At 45.9% G+C, this 17,138-nt stretch overlaps 1 protein-coding gene across 2 annotated transcripts; it reads right to left on the bottom strand.

Annotated features, from left to right (window-relative positions):
- Nucleotides 1-2,501: 2,501 nt before the first annotated feature.
- SERPINB9 (serpin family B member 9) lies at nt 2,502-16,929 on the bottom strand. 2 transcript variants are annotated; one of them, XM_023221066.3, is made up of 7 exons: nt 16,461-16,610; nt 13,831-14,008; nt 8,664-8,801; nt 7,999-8,116; nt 6,092-6,234; nt 4,543-4,698; nt 2,502-3,320 (listed from the first exon to the last, which is right to left on the bottom strand). In XM_023221066.3, the coding sequence occupies exons 2-7, from the start codon at nt 13,996-13,998 to the stop codon at nt 2,913-2,915; spliced, it is 1,131 nt and encodes a 376-aa protein (XP_023076834.1). In that variant the 5' UTR covers nt 13,999-14,008; nt 16,461-16,610; the 3' UTR covers nt 2,502-2,912. The 2 variants fall into 2 exon arrangements, with proteins under 2 accessions (XP_023076834.1, XP_023076835.1); XM_023221067.3 differs by having other exon boundaries at nt 2,523-3,320; nt 16,457-16,929.
- Nucleotides 16,930-17,138: the final 209 nt, after the last annotated feature.

The raw sequence follows: 17,138 nt of genomic DNA, 5'->3' as shown, positions 1-17,138 counted from the left end.
GTAAGAATGGAAGTGGTGTCAGAAATCATAAAGGGAAAAATCTAGATTTGATTATAGAGGAAAACAAAATGCTGTTTATTAATGAAACATCATAACAAAATTGAAAAGGCAATACAAGAATGAGAAAAAATATAAGACGGAGGGATAATATCTTTAATAGGCAAAAAGATGTGTAAAAACCAAGTAGAAAAGTAGGTGTGTGAATGACAATTCATAGAGGAGGAAATTCAAGCGCCAATAAATGCATAAAACACTTTCACCACTAATAAAAGAAATGCAATAAGTATCCACATATGATACATAATGTCACATTATGTATCATATGCATAATATCAAAAGATACTGAGCTAGGACTGGGCTCAGTGGCTCATGCCTGTAATCCTAGCACTTTGGGAGGCTGAAGTAGGCAGACTGTTTGAGGCCCGGAGTTCAAGACCAACATGGCCAACATGGTGAAACCCCGTCTCTACTGAAAAATACAAAATTAGCCAGGTGTGGTGGCAGGCGCCTGTAGTCCCAGCTACTCGGGAGGCTGAGGCAGGAGAATGGCGGGAACCCGGGAGGCGGAGCTTGCAGTGAGCTGAGATCCGGCCACTGCACTCCAGCCTGGGCGACAGAGCGAGACTCCGTCTAAAAAAAAAAAAAAAAAAGGAAAAGGAAAATAGTAAGTCAGTAAGTGTTGGTGAGGGGGTGGAGAGAAATTGGAATTTCCATACATTGCTAGTGGGAATGTAGAATGGTTCAGCTGCTGAGGAAAGCAGTTTGTCTGTTCCTCAAAAAGCTAAACATAGAATTACCATATGACCCAGCCGTTCCACTCCTCGATATATACCCAAGAGAATGCAAAATAGCCATTCAAACAAACACAGGTGCACAAACATTCACAGCAGCACTATTCCCAATAGCCAAAAGTCGGAAACGACCCAACATCCATCAGTGAATGAGTGGACACATAAATTGTGCTATAAATACATAGTACAATATTATTTGGCCATAAAAGTGAAGTGTTGATACATGCTACTATGTAAATAAATCTCAGAAACTCGTGCTACGTGAAAGAAGCCAGACACAAAAGGTCTCAAACAATTCAATTTATATGAAATATGAAGAACAGATAAATCCATAGAGACAGAAAGCAGATTGGTGGTTGCCAGGGGCTGGAGGGAAGAAGAAATGGAGCGTTATCTGCTTAATAGGATGGGGTTTCCTTTTAGAGGAAAAAAATTTTTTTGGAACTTTAAATAAAGGTGGTGGTTACGCAACGTTGTTTGTTAACAATACTAAACGGCACTGAACTTCTCACTTTAAAATAGTTAATTTTATGTTATGTGAATTTTACCTCAATAAAAAAATTCTTAAAAAACAATAAACTCAAGTGATATCCAGCCATTAAAAAAATAAGTTACAGGCCGGGCGTGGTGGCTCACGCCTATAATCTCAGCACTTTGGGAGGCTGAGACGGGCGGATCACGAGGTCAGGAGATCGAAACCATCCTGGCCAACATGGGGAAACCTTGTCTCTACTAAAAACACAAAAAAAATTACCCAGGCGTGGTAGCCGGCACCTGTAGTCCCAGCTACTTGGGAGGCTGAGGCAGGAGAATGGTGTGAACCTGGGAGGCGGAGCTTGCAGTGAGCCGAGATCAGGCCACTGAACTACAGCCTGAGCTAGAGAGCAAGGCTCTATCTCAAAAAAAAAAAAAAAAAATAAGTTACACAGCTCATATATAACCCACTTACTTATTACTGCACTATGAGGGGCACCCAAATATGTAAGACAGAGTTACATATTTGTAATATGTAATTTACAATTTTTTGTAATAATTTGTAATAAGACTATCTAAGGATACAGAGATTAATAAAAATAAAAGAACTAAGAAAGAAGTGCCCGCCATCCTGGCTAACACGGTGAAACCCCGTCTCTACTAAAACTACAAAAAATCAGCCAGGCGTGGTGGTGGGCGCCTGCAGTCCCAGCTACTCAGGAGGCTGAGGCAGGAGAATGGGGTGAACCTGGGAGGCAGAGCTTGCAGTGAGCCGAGATCGCATGGCTGCACTCCAGCCTGGGTGACAGAGCGAGACTCCGTCTCAAAAAAAAAAGAAGTGCCCTCTGAGTGCAAAATTTGTACATCTGGTTGTGGAGAAAGGAAAAACTTCTCAAAGAAGAATTTGAAATGAGCTTTAAGTATTGAATGGGATTTTTACTGTTAGAGGTAGAGAAACACAGTATCATAAAGAAAGATGTGATCCCTACAAGAGGATTACATCATAACTTGAAAGACATTAAAGAGTCCAACCTGGTCGTTGTCAAAGCTATGTAAGTTGGGCACAGAACTGAAGACCAGGTGCAAAAGGAGGATGGCTGTGTCCCCTTTGCATCCCCAGTGCCAAATGCAGTGTTTGGTGCGTGGTTGGTTATTGGTGGATGTCAAAAAGGAAAAAAAAGACAAAATATATGTGTGCATTTTAACACCTTTTTTAAAAGACTAAGCACCAGGAAATCTATAAAACAGTAGCAATATCTAGCAGCATTTATTACCACTGAGGCAGTGGGTTAAGGCATGTATTTGAGGTATCAGGAAAGCACAGGGTCTCCAGAGTGAATTGCGTGTGGAATTCTAGAAAAACTTTGCTTGCCATCCTATGGGATTGGGACTGCAATTTTAATACAACAGGGAATCATTATGGTCTATTTTCTCGAGATTCTGATTAAGTAGGATAAATGAGTGGTCAGTATGGAAGAGCTGAGTGTGAAGCATCATGAACTCATGCTGGCAGATCATGGGGGCAGACAGGTAAGGAATCTGCCCTCATCTTGCACTTGGCTTTCTAGGCCCATCCTCTTGGAGTTGTAGTGGGGAGCTGGGGACATAGCAAGAGGGCAATGGCTGAGTGCACAGGAAGTGCACCCTTTATGGAGATGAGAACCTGCCACAGAACAGAAGGCTGTTGGCTCTGTTGTGCCTGATGAAGAAAAGGAAAGGGTGGTCAGCACAGAACCTCGGGCCAGATTCCATGCAGCACTCTGCAATCACAACGCAGCCTGAGGCTGCTGCTGCCTCGCTGCCTTCTTCATTAACCTCCACAAAACTCTTGTGCACGAACTTGGACAGACACAGGTCTCTCTCCGCTGACATTGCCGACAAGTCAGCCTTGCCCTGTTGGAAGGCATCAACCATTCCCAAGCGCCGAAGCACAGATTCCATGTCATAATCCTCTTGCAGTTTAAATTTTGGAAGGAGAACTTCAACCTCAGTACTCTTCATACAGTCTGGCTTGGTCCAGGCTGTGAGTTTCTCAAAAGTGAGATTTTTTTCCACCTGAAATACCAGAATTAGACTTTAAGATTCCGACTTCAGTGCACATCTACAAGCACACAGGCACTCACACAGTCCCCTTCCTCCTTTTGCATGTAGGTGTTGTTTGTTCACATAGGATCAGTGGCCCCTTCATCTGCCAGAAGCTTGTGAGCGCTCCTAGTTGTTCTATGTCCCATGTGCCATCCCATGTGCCACTTCCTTGACAAGGGGGAGAGACACCAAGCAGCCAGAGGCAGGAAGGCTGTGGCTGTCCTCTCCTTACCCAGCGACTCCCGAGACATCTTCTATTGTGACAAGCGTCAATGCCCAGGCAACTATGTTTGCTTTTCAGACATAGTCTTTTTAAAGACAACAAACCATTGCTAGTAAAGAAAAGGATTGGAAACGAAAGGGTTCTCAGTGTGAGCCACTCCAACAGGATTATCCGCCCCAGATGAGATTCTGCATAGTTTCTGGAGCAGAGCGGTTCCAGTCAGGCAGGTGGGCAGAGGGAGAGCCAATGGTTGCTGCGCACACAGACCTCTCAAGCCACGGGGTTCCACTGCCTGCCATTTGCCATGGGTGACTCTCACCCCAGGGATCCATGCTGAGAGGAAGCCGAGTGCCTGAATGTGCCCTCAGAGGCTGTCTCTGGTCCCACCCTCTGAGCACTGGACTTCACACCTCCCCGGATGCCACGATCCCCCCTCCCAGCCTCGTTAGGTGAAAGTTAAGACTTCCTCATTCTCTATTTCAGGTTCTTAGACTTTCAAAGCACAATGCTAAGAATGATGATTATAATAACGGATCACATTTGTAGAGAGTTTACTATTTGCCAGGCAATGTGGTAAGCTTGTTACCTGAATTACCCACAGTTTATCCTCATCATCGGGCAATAACCCCAAGCTGTCATTTATGCTTTTACAGTTAAAAGTCTGCCATTCATCAAACTAGCAGGATTTTTGTAAGTTTCCTCCTACCTGATTTATTTTAAAAGGCATTTTAACCGCCCCCTACCCCTTCTAGCGATGCAAACACAGAGGACTGAGATGTGTAATTTGGCAGATCACGCAGACAATATTGGGAAAAGTCAGCCTTGAACAAAAGTTTGATCCCAACGCCAAGTGCCTGCACAGTGTGCGTCTGCCACATGGCCAACTCGGAAGGTAAACACAAGAGGTGCAAGTGGCGCTCGAGTTCTGCCAGCAAAGGCGTCCCTGGGTTCTTCCCGCCCCGGTCTTACCGTGCTGAGCTCCACACCGTCGTCAGGCAGCAGCACCAGCAGGCTCAGCTCCTCCCCGGCGTAGGGCAGCTCCAGCAGCTGCGCGCGCACCTCGCCCACGTGGGCGAGCTTAAACGTGGCCTCCTGATACATCATCTGCACTGGCCTTTGCTCCTCCTGGGGGAAGGATTATCAAAAGAGGCAATTAAAAGTTTCAAAAGAGCTACAGTTGCCTCCGATAGTGTTTTCAGCACCTGTGATGGAAACCGCCACATTCATGCCCCAGTTAACACTAAAATATAAAAAAAAAGTCAACCAGTTCCTTCCTATCATCACTGCAAGCAGACACAGTACTACCCTGGGAAAGCTTTTATTCTGCAAAATAAAATGTGATACTCTGCATTTTCCAGAGGAGAAAGATTTTTCTCATTTAAATTGTGCTCAGCAAATAGATCTAAGAAAACAACATAATCAAATGAAATTAAATACAAAGTTGTTTTGATTTAATTAGAAAAAAATGTGTATTGTTTTTCCTATTTATCCAACCCAACATATGAGAAAAAAAAATCATAAAGTGGGATCAAACTTATAGTTCCACAACAGCATGGCAGGGAGTATAAATGGATACACTCTCTCAGAAAGAGTAATGACCTACGACCTACGTATGTAGTAATGTATTTTAACCCAATCTTTTCAATTATGATACTCTAAGGAAATAACTTTTTTAAAATACAGAAGAGGCATATGCACACAGAAGTTCAGCAAAGTATTACATTTATTAAAATCACTTTTAAAAATTGATACAGGTCATCTATTATAAAAATTAAAATCATTCTAAAACCAAGGTTAGAAGAATTCTCCTCCTCCCACCCTTTGCAACTAGAGAACTAATTTTTTTTAAGTTCAAGTACACCTTACAAAAAATGCAGGAGGGTTACCTGCTTTCGTTTTCTAATTGCATTAAAATGGTATCCTTTTAGGGGCTGGAGGATTATGGAAAATTATTCTAATGCCTGCCTTAATTAAGTTTTACTTCAGTGTCAAAACTAAGGTCTTTGTCATGAAGTTTTAATATTAAAAAGCTGTAAATATTGAATTAATGATAGTTAACAATTCAAATCAAAACTTACTTTAATTTTAAAAATAACTAAAGACATATGTTTTCACATTCTCTCCCTCTACCCTGCCCTATACTGCCCCTCACTCCCATTCCCACATATCACACTACCTTAACACATTTTTTTTTTTTTTTTTTTGCTTTCTAGCCAAGTAAATTGGGCTTAAAGGAAGATCTTTAGTTTCCAAAAATAGGTGGCAGCAATGGGTTATAAGAAATTATCAAAGGTAGTTAAGAGCAGTGATAAAACACTACATATATATTATATATATATGCAGCAAATATCTTTTATTCCTTCAGTTTTTTTCTACTGAGTTAAGAAATTCATTCAGAAATACTTTAAGTTTCAAATTCCCTTTGGCTTACACTTATGTCACTTATGATTTTACAAAGTTAAATCTTTCCATTCAACTTCTTCATCAAAGTAGCAGGATGTTAAAAAGCGTCCCTTACCTGCTTTATTTTAAAAGGCATTTCCCTTGTGTACGTTTCGTCAAACTGTTCATCCCACTTTCCTTTGAAGTAGATGGCATTGACAAGAACCAGCCTGGTTTCGGCATCAATTGAGCTCCCGGGCAACAACTCTTCAATTTTACCTTTCAAGAAAAGTAGAGACTACGTTCAGTTGCTTTTTGTAAGAACCTGATGTATTCGATGATCCTGGATGACTAGTTGAGAAGCAAACTTCTGTTTTCAAATTGCTGAGTTTGGGTTGTTATGTACAGAAATAAAAACAGCACGTGTGAGTGGCCTTCATGATTACCGACACCTTGAGAACATCCACCAAGCTGAGGATGGTGAAAGACACCTAAGTCACTTGAGGAAAGCAGGTTGGTAGAAAGTAGAAAAATTACGCCAGGTTGGAGAACAAGACCAGCAGGAAATGTGATAGGCTGACGGGGTGTTTGTCTCACGTGGTTAAATGGAGTGTTTGACCCAACCCTCCGTGATCACACCCAGTTCTAAACTGGATGGCTCAACGCAGGAAGAGCTGACATTGGGCACATGGGCAGTTTCTAGAAGTTTTTGGAGGAGATCTTCCTGCTGAATCCCCTCAACAAAGCACCAGACATCTCTGGAAAAGAGAATGTGGGCAAGCAAAGATCACCCTTTCTTTCCCTGGAGATCAAGTGGTACTTTTTCAATGAACTGAGAGCATCCCTGCTAATTCGCTGCCTCAAGAGAGCATCCGTGGCAAATACTCCAAGCAGGAATGGGGGAACAATTGCTGAGACTTTCAGCGAAGAACATCTCCCAGTCTTTACCATCTCATTTATTCACAGAAATAAAAATGTTCCTAGTGGTACTAAACATCATTAGTGCAGGGGAGTCTGCATCGTTCATCAGACCGTCATTGGTCTTGGAGGCCAAGACTGGAACATGTCACTTTCTGAAATGTGGATGAATAAGGTTCAACCCCAAGTGGAGGATATTTTCAGTCTGTGGAACTGATCAGCCCTGAGAGAGGGTCTGCAGTTAACCAATCAAACGTAGGCTTAGCAAGACAAACTAAAGGAGCTTAAGTGGAAGACATAAAAAGTCAGAAGTGACCTTAGCAGGTAAAGGTGATGGTGATGGAGGTTCCCAGAACCTAGGAAGAGGCAGCCCAAGTGTATACCTCAGGCAAGATCTGTCCGTCAATCTCCTTCTCACAGAGACAACGGAGTCACCTGACATGTGAATGTTACAGGCCAGGGAGAGTATATTTTAATGTAAGTTATTAAACTGGAAACCTGGCCTGAGATTCTTTTGATGTTTTTTATTTGTTTTTTGTTTTTGAGACAGGCTGGAGCGCAGCGGCATGATCTCGGCTCACTACAACTTCTGCCTCCCAGGTTCAAGTGATTCTCATGTCTCAGCCTCCTAAGTAGCTGGGATTACAGGCATGGGCCACCACGCCTGGCTAATTTTTGTATTTTTGGTAGAGATGGTGGGGGGTCTCACCATGTTGGCCAGGCTAGTCTCGAACTCCTGACCTGAAGTGATATGCCCACCTTGGCCTCCTAAACTGCTGGGATTACAGGCGAGAGCCACCATCCCTGGCCCTCTTTTGACATTTGTATCAGCTACTCTAGTCCTGGGAGAATAGACAAAAGTAAATCTCTGTTGTCGAAAACCTGAATGTCCGATCAGAACCTTTATGAGTCCATCAAGGTTCAGTATGCCAGGAGGCCCTGCCATCTGAAACACCCGTGAAATTAGAGGGGCCGGAGTGGAGAGGTGGAGGTGGGTGAGGAGAGAGAAAAGGAGGGATAGGAGGGCGAGGAGGAGGAGGCAGGATGTAAGAGGAGGGAAGGAGGAATAGGAAGAGCCGCGGGAGGAGGGGTTGGGAGGAGGGTGGAGTAACTTGTCACTCTGACCTTCAGTCTTCTTTGAGACCCAAGTGTTGATGTGCTCCCTGGACTCTTCTGCAGCTTTGATAAAGGAAAGCTCCTTCAGCTCAGCGTGGTAGAATTGAAGACAGGATTCCTTAAACGTCTTTGGAGAGAAAAACGTTCAGTGAGGCTGCACTGCTAAATACAAATGTCAACAAACTTCCAAAACTTCTAAATATGTTATCTTTTTTTAATAAAAAGAATACACATAACTCTTTAAAAGTGATCATATTAAGATATGTTAAAATATCAGAGTTTGTGAATAGGTAAACCCTGAATTTAAACCCTGAATAACCAGAAATGAACTTCAGAATTTTACCTTTCAATTTTACCTTTCAAGAAAAGTAGAGACTACTTTTGGAATACTGATGCAAGGTATAATTATAGAATTGTGGTCTTTAAAAAAAGGGAGTTTAGGTTGGGCATGGTGGCTCACATCTGCAATGCCAACAGGCAGGAGGATCACTTGAGACCAGGACTTCGAGACCAGCCTGGGCAACATAGTGAGAGCCCATCTTAGAAAAAAAAAATAGTACAGTTTTTTTCATTGGTTAATGTAAGTTTCTCAGTTTCTCTAGGGTCTTTCTCCCAGACTCTGTATCACCAGATATGTTGAATACAACTTTTATTGTTCTATTGATTCAACTTACTGAGAGAAATTGACAAGTTTTCTCTCCAAAGAGCCTGTTGGCTGTTCTCAGCAGGTACTGTGTGCCAGGCTTGTTCACTTCAGCGAGAAGCGACTGGAAACCCTGATGAATGTCTTCCTCCGTGTTTAAAGAAAGTGCCTGTTGTGGAGAAATAATTTAAAAGTTATCAAGATAGCTCTTTGGTGGATGGGGAAAGGAGAGAGAGGGGACAGAAAACAGGCGAGTAAAAGATGTAGCCATCCTGCCTGAATGGATCTCGCTCATTTAAAGGTGAGTAACAGAAAAAAAAACGACAAGGGTGAGAAAAGCTCATAAAAGAGGTTGTGATAAAATCTGGTATCCAAATGAAAATATAAATGCGCCCTAAGTGGTGGGAAAATTACCTCTAAAATTTATAGAAAAACAAAAGAGATGCAATTAAAAAGTTAAAAGCAGAAAAAATGCAAGGAAAAACAGAAATACAACCATCAGACTTCTCAAAAGGAAATAAGGATATTAAATGAGCAATGTGATTAATAAGACAATAACACAGTTATTAAAATTGTACCCTAGGCCGGGCGCGGTGGCTCAAGCCTGTAATCCCAGCACTTTGGGAGGCCGAGACGGGCAGATCACGAGGTCAGGAGATCGAGAGCATCCTGGCTAACACAGTGAAACCCCGTCTCTACTAAAAAAATACAAAAAACTAACCGGGCGAGGTGGCGAGCACCTGTAGTCCCAGCTACTCGGGAGGCTGAGGCAGGAGAATGGCGTAAACCCAGGAGGCGGAGCTTGCAGTGAGCCAAGATCTGGCCACTGCACTCCAGCCTGGGCGACAGAGCGAGACTCTGTCTCAAAAAACAAGAAAAAAAAAAAATTGTACCCTATAGGGACTATATGTGTGTGTTACTTAAATATTTCAAAAACTATAACACATATTGGACCGTAAGAAAAGTCTCAAAGTCTCAATACATTCTGAAATACAGAAATTATATAGATTATATCCTCTAACTTCAATGTAGTAACAAAAAATCAACATTATAAACAAAATGCCAACAAAATGAAAATGACATACAAAATATTACTGAAAACACTTTTCTAAATAATTAACTTTTCAAAGTAACAATTAAAATACTCTTCTAGGCCAGGCACAGTGGCTCATGCCTGTAATCCCAGCACTTTGGGAGGCCGAAGCAGGAGGATTGTTTGAGTCCAAGAGTTGGAGGCTAGTCTGGGCAACATTGCGAGATCCCATCTCCAATTAGCTGGGCATAATGGTGTGTGCCTGTGGTCCCAGCTACTTGGAAGGCTGAGGTGGGATTTTTTTTTGAGATGGAGTCTCGCTCTGTCACCCAGGCTGGAGTGCAGTGGTGCTATCTCAGCTCACTGCAACCTTGCAGCTCACTGCAAGCCTTGGAAGGCTGAGGATTGCTGGAGCCCAGGACTTTGAGGCTGCAGTGAGCTGTGATCAAGCTGCCACACTCCAGCCTAGGAGACAGAGCAAGACCATGTCAAAAAAAGAAAATTCCTTCTTCTAAACAAATATTTAAAATATTATTCTAGGCTGGGCACAGTGGCTCATGCTTGTAATCCCAGCACTTTGGGAGGCCGAGGCGGGCAGATCACTTGAGGTCAGGAGTTCAAGACCAGCCTTGCCAACATGGCGAAACCCTGTCTCTACTAAAAATACAAAAATTAGCCAAGTGTGGTGATGCTTGCCTGTAATCCCAGCTACTTAGGAGGCTGAGGCAACAGAATCACTTGAACCCAGGAGGCGGAGGTTGCAGTGAGCCGAGATCACACTATTGCACTCCAGCCTGGGCAAGAGAGCAAGACTCTTCCTCAAAAAACAAACAAACAATATTCTTCTAAATAAGTATACAACACATAATTTAGAAAGTAATCAAAATATGGGTGATATATATTAGACCAAAGAGTTCGGCCAAAGATAAGTTAAAACATAGCATTGTTTTCAATATTACCAAGAAAGTAATAAAATGCTAAAACTTTACATCATTATGTTAGAGAAGATACAGAAAAACTCCTAAGGAATTTTGAAACAAACACAAAATGATCAATGAATCCAAGAGCTGGTTCTTTAAAAGAAAACACACATACATACAAAACAGACAACCACCCACCACATATAAGAAAAAGCACTCCAAAGGAAAGTTGTATGTGAAAAAGAGGTTACAGCAATATAAACAAAGGGAATGTTAAAACAGAAACGCTATATAATTATTTTCAGTAAAGTACAGATTATAAGTTACCAAACGCCAGTCAAAAATATGAATATTAGCCAGGCATTGTGCCGTGTGCCTGTAATCCCAGCTACTTGGGAGGCTGAGGCAGGAAAATCACTTGAACTTGAACTCGGAAGTTGGAGGTTGCAGTGAGCTGAGATAGCACCACTGCACTCCAGCCTGGGTGACAGAGCGAGACTCCATCCCCCCCAAAAAAAACAAACAACCCCACAGAATCTATCAACCAGTCACAATGCACAATGAATGAACAAAAAACAAGAGAGAGAGAGAATTACTTCTAAAAAGGCTTAGGGCCGGGCGCGGTGCCTCAAGCCTGTAATCCCAGCACTTTGGGAGGCCCAGACGGGCGGATCACGAGGTCAGGAGATAGAGACCATCCTGGCTAACACGGTGAAACCCCGTCTCTACTAAAAAATGCAAAAAACTAGCCGGGCGAGGTGGTGGGCGCCTGTAGTCCCAGCTACTCGGGAGGCTGAGGCAGGAGAATGGCGTAAACCCGGGAGGCGGAGCTTGCAGTGAGCTGAGATCTGGCCACTGCACTCCAGCCTGGGCGACAGAGCGAGACTCCGTCTCAAAAATAAATAAATAAAATGAATAAAATTAAAAAAAATAAAAAGGCTTAGATGATCTTTTGAGGGATTTTTTTTCTAATATTCAAGCAATTTCTATTTCTCATGCAATACACACTGTCGTATAACATAGAAAAAAGAGGAAGCTGCTAAATTTATTTTAGACAGCTCATAGACTATTGATAAGAAACCCTGTCAAAAATAGAACAAAACCAAAAGCTAAGACCAATTTCACCCAAGGCTGTGACACCACTATTACTATTCATAGCCAACACATGTGGAGCACTTGCTTTACGTGGACTATCTCACTGAATCCTCACATGAGCTGAAAACACAGTTATAAAAGTAAAGATACTATGTAATCATCAAAGTACAAAATGTCAAGTGAAAATGGGGAAATAGAACAGGGCGCGGTGGCTCACGCCTGTAATCCCAGCACGTTGGGAGGCCGAGGCGGACGGATCACGAGGTCAGCAGATCGAGACCATCCCGGCTAACATGGTGAAACCCCGTCTCTAAAACTAAAAATTACCCGGGCACGGTGGCGGGTGCCTGTAGTCCCAGCTCCTGGGGAGGCTGAGGCAGGAGAATGGTGTGAACCCAGGAGGCGGAGCTTGCAGTGAGCAGAGATTGTGCCACTGCACTCCAGCCTGGACAACAGAGCAAGACTCTGTCTGAAAAGAAGGAAGGAAGGAAGGAAGGAAGGAAGGAAGGAAGGAAGGAAGGAAGGAAGGAAGGAAGGAAAGAAAATGGGGAAATAGGACTGGAGGAAGATGCTTTACATTATCAAGGGTGGTTGTCTCTGCGTGATGGATCCATAAGGATTTTTTTCCTCCCTTCTACTTTTATTTTTTAAAAAAATTTTATAGTGGACTTTTACCAGTTATATAATGAAGGAAAAATAAATAATTCTTTAAAATATTTCTGCTGCCATTAATGCTTCCCTTCATGTTACAGGTAGCAATGTGTACTCAGTATGTTTGGTGTCTCACGAGTATCCAGTTGAACACTGGGGCCATGGAGAGCTCCGTGTCACACCTAAGAAGGTGCCCAAACAATCTTGGTGCTCTCAGAAAAGCTTTCTCTAAGGGTTTATCAGTGAGCCTAAAATATAGAAAAAGATCATAACGATTTAAGCCTAAGGAACTTCAGAACCAAAATGGAGTCACTAATGTTAAAAACAAAAACAAAAACTAAAACTTTGACAGAGACAGCGAAGGCCATGAAGAGAGAGTTCTCACGCTTGAATGCCTGATAACGAAACTACCACAAAGGACTCCGTAAAAAACTACACTCTTGCACAAAGGCCATCACAGCCTTACACAACAAAATACTCGTACAACGATGTCTACCCAGGAACCCCCCGCCCAACCTCACACTGGCATCACCTTCGTTATTGATCTTTTTGCCAAAAATAACTATTTCAAAGGGATTATGTAATCCTCTTTACTTTTTCCTTTAAAAATCTTAGTGTTATTTCACCTCCCTGAGTACACACATAGCTTGCTATGGCATGCGTATTTTCATTGTAATGCCCTTTTTCCAAATGTATATATTTTAGAGAGCCTCTCTGTGCTTATTATTAAGGCTAGTAGCCTTTATACATAAACCTTCCCTCCTTCACACAATGAGCTGGGAAATTATTAAAATGAGTAATTCACTACTGAAAAGTGTCATCAAAGGAAAACAAAGAGTCATATTGAACAAAGGACAACTCCTATGATGAAGGTGTGTCCAGGGGCCTGCGGTCAGGGATGACGCAAGCTTTCAGTTTCACCTCAGGTGTATGTCTCCTCTCCTTTCCACAAAGGTCTGGGGACAAGCACTGATCTTGAATCATTTTCTGAGGTCCACTGAGTGTTGGTGAGACTAAGCTGAGCAGTACCTGCATGGTGTGCAGCGGTAACTAAGCACTTGCCCTGGAATCCTTCTGGCAAATTTCTGTTGATGCCCTCCCTGAGCTGTTGGTACAGAAACAACTTGAAACAGGTATTAACCCTCCTTACCAATGAAAGTTTATAGTTACAGTCTCTTGCTGCAAAAAAGAGGTAGGTCTTTGCAACTTATATTTCAAATAATTTCAGTATCATTTTCTACACAAAGATTCCGTGCTAGGACAAGACAGCTTGGATAGTCTTTTCCAAGGGATTAACGGAGGAAAGTTTCCCCCAAATAAATCTCGGTGGAGCAGAGTTCCTGCCTCCCTGCCCTGCCCACCTTCTTCCCCCGCCTCCCTGAATACTCGGGCCCCAGTCCTGCCCTCCTTTCTCAGTGGCTGTGGAGTATGAGTGTGATGCTGGTGACAGAACACGCAGCCCAGGCCAGTCCCTGCTCCTGGGGGATAGGCAAGCTTACCTGGGCCATCTGGGTTGCGGTGTTTCCCTTTGCCCCTAGGAGAACCATGGCCAGGGCAGAGGAGATGCTCACAGGAGAACAAAACACGTTGTGCGTAGGGTTATCTTGACATAGTATCTTTAAAAGGCGTATGGCAAAAGTACCACTTGCATTCGAAAGAGTTTCCATGATGCAGGGCCTGGAAATGAATAATAAAGAGAAATGCAGTTTTGACACTCCCTGAATGTTACTGACCTACTTACTACAGGGCAATTTTGGAATCATACTTTTTGTTTTCTTCTCAAAGTTCGTAAGTATTTCAAGCTGGAGAAAAATTTATTTTCTGTTAGTCTCCAGCCAAAAACTAAGGGAGGAGGAGGAAAATGCTGCTCTTATTCTTGCATGTATTTACAAAGAGTCCTTGTGAGATTTTCAACTGGGCCCCAGCCTGTGGCCTCCCTGTCATTCAGCTGATACACAAAAGACACTGAGATGCTGAACCTGACGCAGAGACAGCTGTGAGGCAAGGAACTGTCACCCACAGAGGCAAGTGAGTGTGTCCTGGACAGCTGGGGTGGAGCCAGTCTGCTCCCAGTCAGCCAGCCTGCCCCAGGCCCACACGGCCTGACATCCCACTAACTCCATTCAGAGCTCCTGCCCATCACTAGCTTCGGGACATCATATGATCCTTGAACACCGAAAGTGGGACTTAGACAATTGTGGGTGGTTTGGGCTTCGTTTTGTTTTGTTTTGAATGTGCTTGCTAACTCCGAAACATCTATTCCAGAGCTTTACTCACTACTCCCAGCAAAAGCCATGAGTGTAGATTGTGCATGAGAGGAAGGAACTGATCCCTGCAGAACGCCAGAATGGAAAGGCAAGAAACAGCCCAAGGTGAGGAGTAAAACAGGTGAGAACAAGGGGGTGGTGCCTGTGAAGCCGCTGGAGGCCAAAGTGTGAATGTCATGGGGTGGGTCTCTTCGCCACAGGTCTGAAACCAAATGAACCCCCACCCCCAGGCTGCAGTTCCCAGTGCCCTTGGAAATGAGACTCTCACTCCTCCAGGTGAGCCTGGGAGACCTCCCTGACTCCTTTCCATCCCCCCTCCTCCCGCACACCCATCCCCAAGACCTGCCCTCTGTGCCCACATTTCTTTCCACTTCGGATCCTGTGCCTGGCCTAATGCGCAGGCCCCCTCCCGAGCCTCTGGTCACCCTAGAGCCACTCCCAACTGTCGGGACACCTCATCTGTGCTCCCCAAAATGCCACGCAAAGCACTGGAGAGCCTTGGACAATGAACACAACCCGCTCCCCTCAGCCACCACCGGGCCACAGCCACACAACATCCTCAGAAAGCCGTGTCTTAATCCTCTTGTCCTTCCTCCTAAATCTCCCAGAACGCTTAGGTTCCGCTCAAAGCCACCTTGTTAAAACGGTTTCTTCTCCACCTGCCCCCTCCCTTGATCCAGCCTCGCTCAGGTCACAGCCTCCACCTCTGGCCATCCTGAACCCCTCCCAAAGTCACCTCTTCGCAAACTCCTGGTCCCCCTTAGAAGGCCCCATGTCCATCACGGGATTAATTCCACTCACCCTCAAACACCGCGGCCTGGAGGCTTGATTCCCACCCTAAAGGAGGTTCCCTTGACCCCGCCGGCGCAACCCTCCCCTGCACGACCCTTCCTCCCGAAGGTGATTCCTGATCTTGCTGGCGGTCCCCACAGACCGCAGGCCCTGCAGGCGACGGCTGAGCCTGGCTCCGCGGATTCACAGTCCCTGGAGGAGTAATCCGAAGAAGGACGGGCCCCATCCGTTTCGCTGAATTATGGAAAGAATTAAGATGGATAAGAGTGCTCGGATTTGAAACTCGAGACTGGTGGCTTTATTTTTTTGTTGTTGGCGGTGGTGGGGTTTTTGTGTTTTAGGGGGTTTTTTTTGTTTAGTTTTGGTTTGAGAGGAAGTCTCGCTCCGTCTGCCCGGTTGGAGTGCGGTGCCGCAATCCCAGCGCGCTGCCACCTCCGCCTCCCGAGTTCAAGTGATTTTCCTGCCTCAGCGCGTAGCTGACATTATCACAGGCGTGCGCCAACATGCCCGGCTAATTTTTGCATTTTCAGTGGAGACCGGTTTTCACCACGTTTGTCAGGCTGGTCTCGAACTCCTGATCTTAAAGGATCCGACCGCCTCGGCTTCCCAAAGTGCTGGGATGACCGGCGTGAGCCACCGCGCCCGGCCGAGACTGGTGACTTTAAAGGACAGAGAAGAAGCAGGACAGACGCCATCCTGCGGATCCCAGAGCAGAGCGGAGCAGCGAGAAAACAGGGCCGGCAGGTGGGGAGGGGGCTGCAGGGGAGGGGTGGGGAGGGGGCTGCAGGGGAGGGGTGGGGAGGGGGCTTCCGCCGGGGAAGGGCAGCGAGGAGACATCGGGGAGGAATCGTCCGCGCGGGCTGTGGGCCGCCAAGGCGGAGAACGGCTGCGCGCTCCAAGGCACCCCCGGAGACCGCTGCTGACCCCACCGAGAAGGCACCGCCTCTCCGGGGCTCTTGGCTGAGCGCCCGCTCCGGTCCTCCGGCCCCATCTCTCCGTGGCAGCCCGGGTCTTGAAGCTCGCCACTCCCGCGCCCCACCCCGGCCCCGCGCGGGGGCGCCCGCACCTACCACCGAGTCCCGCGCTGCCGCCGTTTCCGCGCCGCGCTCCGAGCCTGGACGCCGATCCCGGAGGCGCAGGACCTGGCCCTGCTGCTGCGCTCGCCGCCGACTCCCGCTAGGGCCTCTGCAGGCACCGCTTTTATACCCAGGGTCAGGCGCCTCCCATCTTTTCTGCCTTCAGGCGGAGCCTGGCGGGACCAGCGGGGGCGGCGCGCGTGGTGGCCGAGGTCAGGGCTAGGGGAAGGGGCAGGCCCGGGTCCCCCCGGTCCTCCCGGCCCAGGGCGATGTCCGCGAATGCTCCCGCCAGTCTGAGGCCAGCCAGGTTCCCAAGGCGAGCGCCCGGCCTCGGCCACCGGCAGCGCCAGGGCCGCTTCGGGATCGGGTTCTGAGCCCAGAGAAGTTCTGAGCCCAGAGAAGGGGGCTGAGAGCCTGCGGGGCCCAGGGCCTCCGCGCCAGGAAACAAGGGGTCTGCGGGAAAGGAGACAGCCTGGAACCCTGGGCTTTTCTACCTCAGGAAGCGAAGGTCGGGTGACAGCCAAGCTCCATGTTCCAGTGGGAAGGCCCCATGGGTCTGTGTCCCACGCCTCTTGTCATGAATATGAGGGATTCGCTTAGAACCAGAGCATCTGTTCCAGGTCCCACCACTAACTAGTACCAGTCCCGGGCCCAGAACCAGGCTCCTCACTC

Source organism: Piliocolobus tephrosceles, chromosome 5 (genome assembly GCF_002776525.5).
Source record: "Piliocolobus tephrosceles isolate RC106 chromosome 5, ASM277652v3, whole genome shotgun sequence".
In the NCBI taxonomy this organism is placed as follows: domain Eukaryota; kingdom Metazoa; phylum Chordata; class Mammalia; order Primates; family Cercopithecidae; genus Piliocolobus; species Piliocolobus tephrosceles.
The sequence above is the reverse complement of the archived record's forward strand: the minus strand, read 5'-3'. Positions and strand labels throughout refer to the sequence as shown.